At 45.9% G+C, this 1,204-nt stretch overlaps 1 protein-coding gene across 1 annotated transcript in view; it reads right to left on the bottom strand.

Annotated features, from left to right (window-relative positions):
• Positions 1 to 1,204, bottom strand: part of RGSL1 (regulator of G-protein signaling like 1) — a 38,294-nt gene that overhangs the window by 16,601 nt on the left and 20,489 nt on the right. The window contains exon 15 of the mRNA XM_015569890.1: positions 552 to 678. Coding sequence (XP_015425376.1) covers positions 552 to 678 — 127 coding nt within the window. The remainder of the gene's footprint in view (positions 1 to 551; positions 679 to 1,204) is intronic.

Below are 1,204 nucleotides of genomic sequence, written 5' to 3' on the forward strand. Positions count from 1 at the left end.
TGAGACAGGCACAATTATTTCCATTCTACAGATGAGGAAACTGAGGCACAAAGCCACTTTCACAAGGTCCTCCCATTAGAAAGTGCCAGATTCAAACCCAGGAAATCTGGTTCCAACATCTGTGGCTCTTACTTGCTGCCTTGCCCTCAAAACTGGAAGTACCTTGAGGGCAGATCCTATGCTGCACGCTCACTACTGTATCCCCAGCAAAGTGCCTGCCACATTCCCCAAAAGGGCGTTGAATGAACGAATGAAACAATTTAATAAATCTCTTACTACTAACAAACAACATGAGGAAATAGTTTGGTAAAATGTGAGATCTCGCACTGCTTTAGCCTAGTCCTTCTCCACCCTTTCTGGGTCCCTGAGCAGATGCCACTGGACTCCCATCCTCTCTAGGCTGGCCTGGGCTCGGCTTTGCACCCAGAACCTGGACTTCTTGCCCCAGGCTAATGCAGACATGAGTGACACATACCCCTGCAGCTTCTTCTCTGAGCCAGCCCTGCTACTGAAATCAACAGGGAAGGACAGCAAACAGACATGTGACTTACTTTCCTTGTTGTTAAGTTCCAGGTGGAGATATTTTTCAAACTCCTGGCGCAAGTTGACATTGTTCATGCATCTGCGGTACTTACAAAAGCTCTTGACAAAGCTGACCAATTTCGGCCAGATTCTTTTCTGGGGAAAGAGAGAGGGTATGACATAGTTCAGCTGTGGGCAAACTACAGCCCGCGGGCCGGATCCGGCCCATCTGAAATGAATAAAACTATTGAAAAAAAAAGACCGTACCCTTTTATGTAATGATGTTTACTTTGAGTTTATATTAGTTCACACAAACACTCCATCCATGCTTTTGTTCTGGCCCTCCAGTCCAGTTTAAGAACCCACTGTGGTCCTCGAGTCAAAAAGTTTGCCCACCCCTGGCCTATGGTCTCAACTCTTGAGCTCAACCCTGCAATGCTAGGGTATATGGCAATGTTGTGATATAGAGGCCTGTTTTAGCCTCAAAGGCTCTTTCTTCCAGAGGCTGATCAAGAAACGCAGGCTTGGCCTCATGGAATTAAAGTGGCAAGTCTCTTTCTTCAGGATTTGAAGCACAACATAGCTTCTAGTTCTTTCTTCCTTCTGACGTGGTGTCATCCTTCTCCAGATGTATGGGACTCTCTCATTGTTTTCTTCTTTTCATTTGTCTATCCATGTGCTA

This window comes from Myotis davidii, unplaced genomic scaffold, assembly GCF_000327345.1.
Source record: "Myotis davidii unplaced genomic scaffold, ASM32734v1 scaffold591, whole genome shotgun sequence".
NCBI classification, from domain to species: Eukaryota; Metazoa; Chordata; class Mammalia; order Chiroptera; family Vespertilionidae; genus Myotis; species Myotis davidii.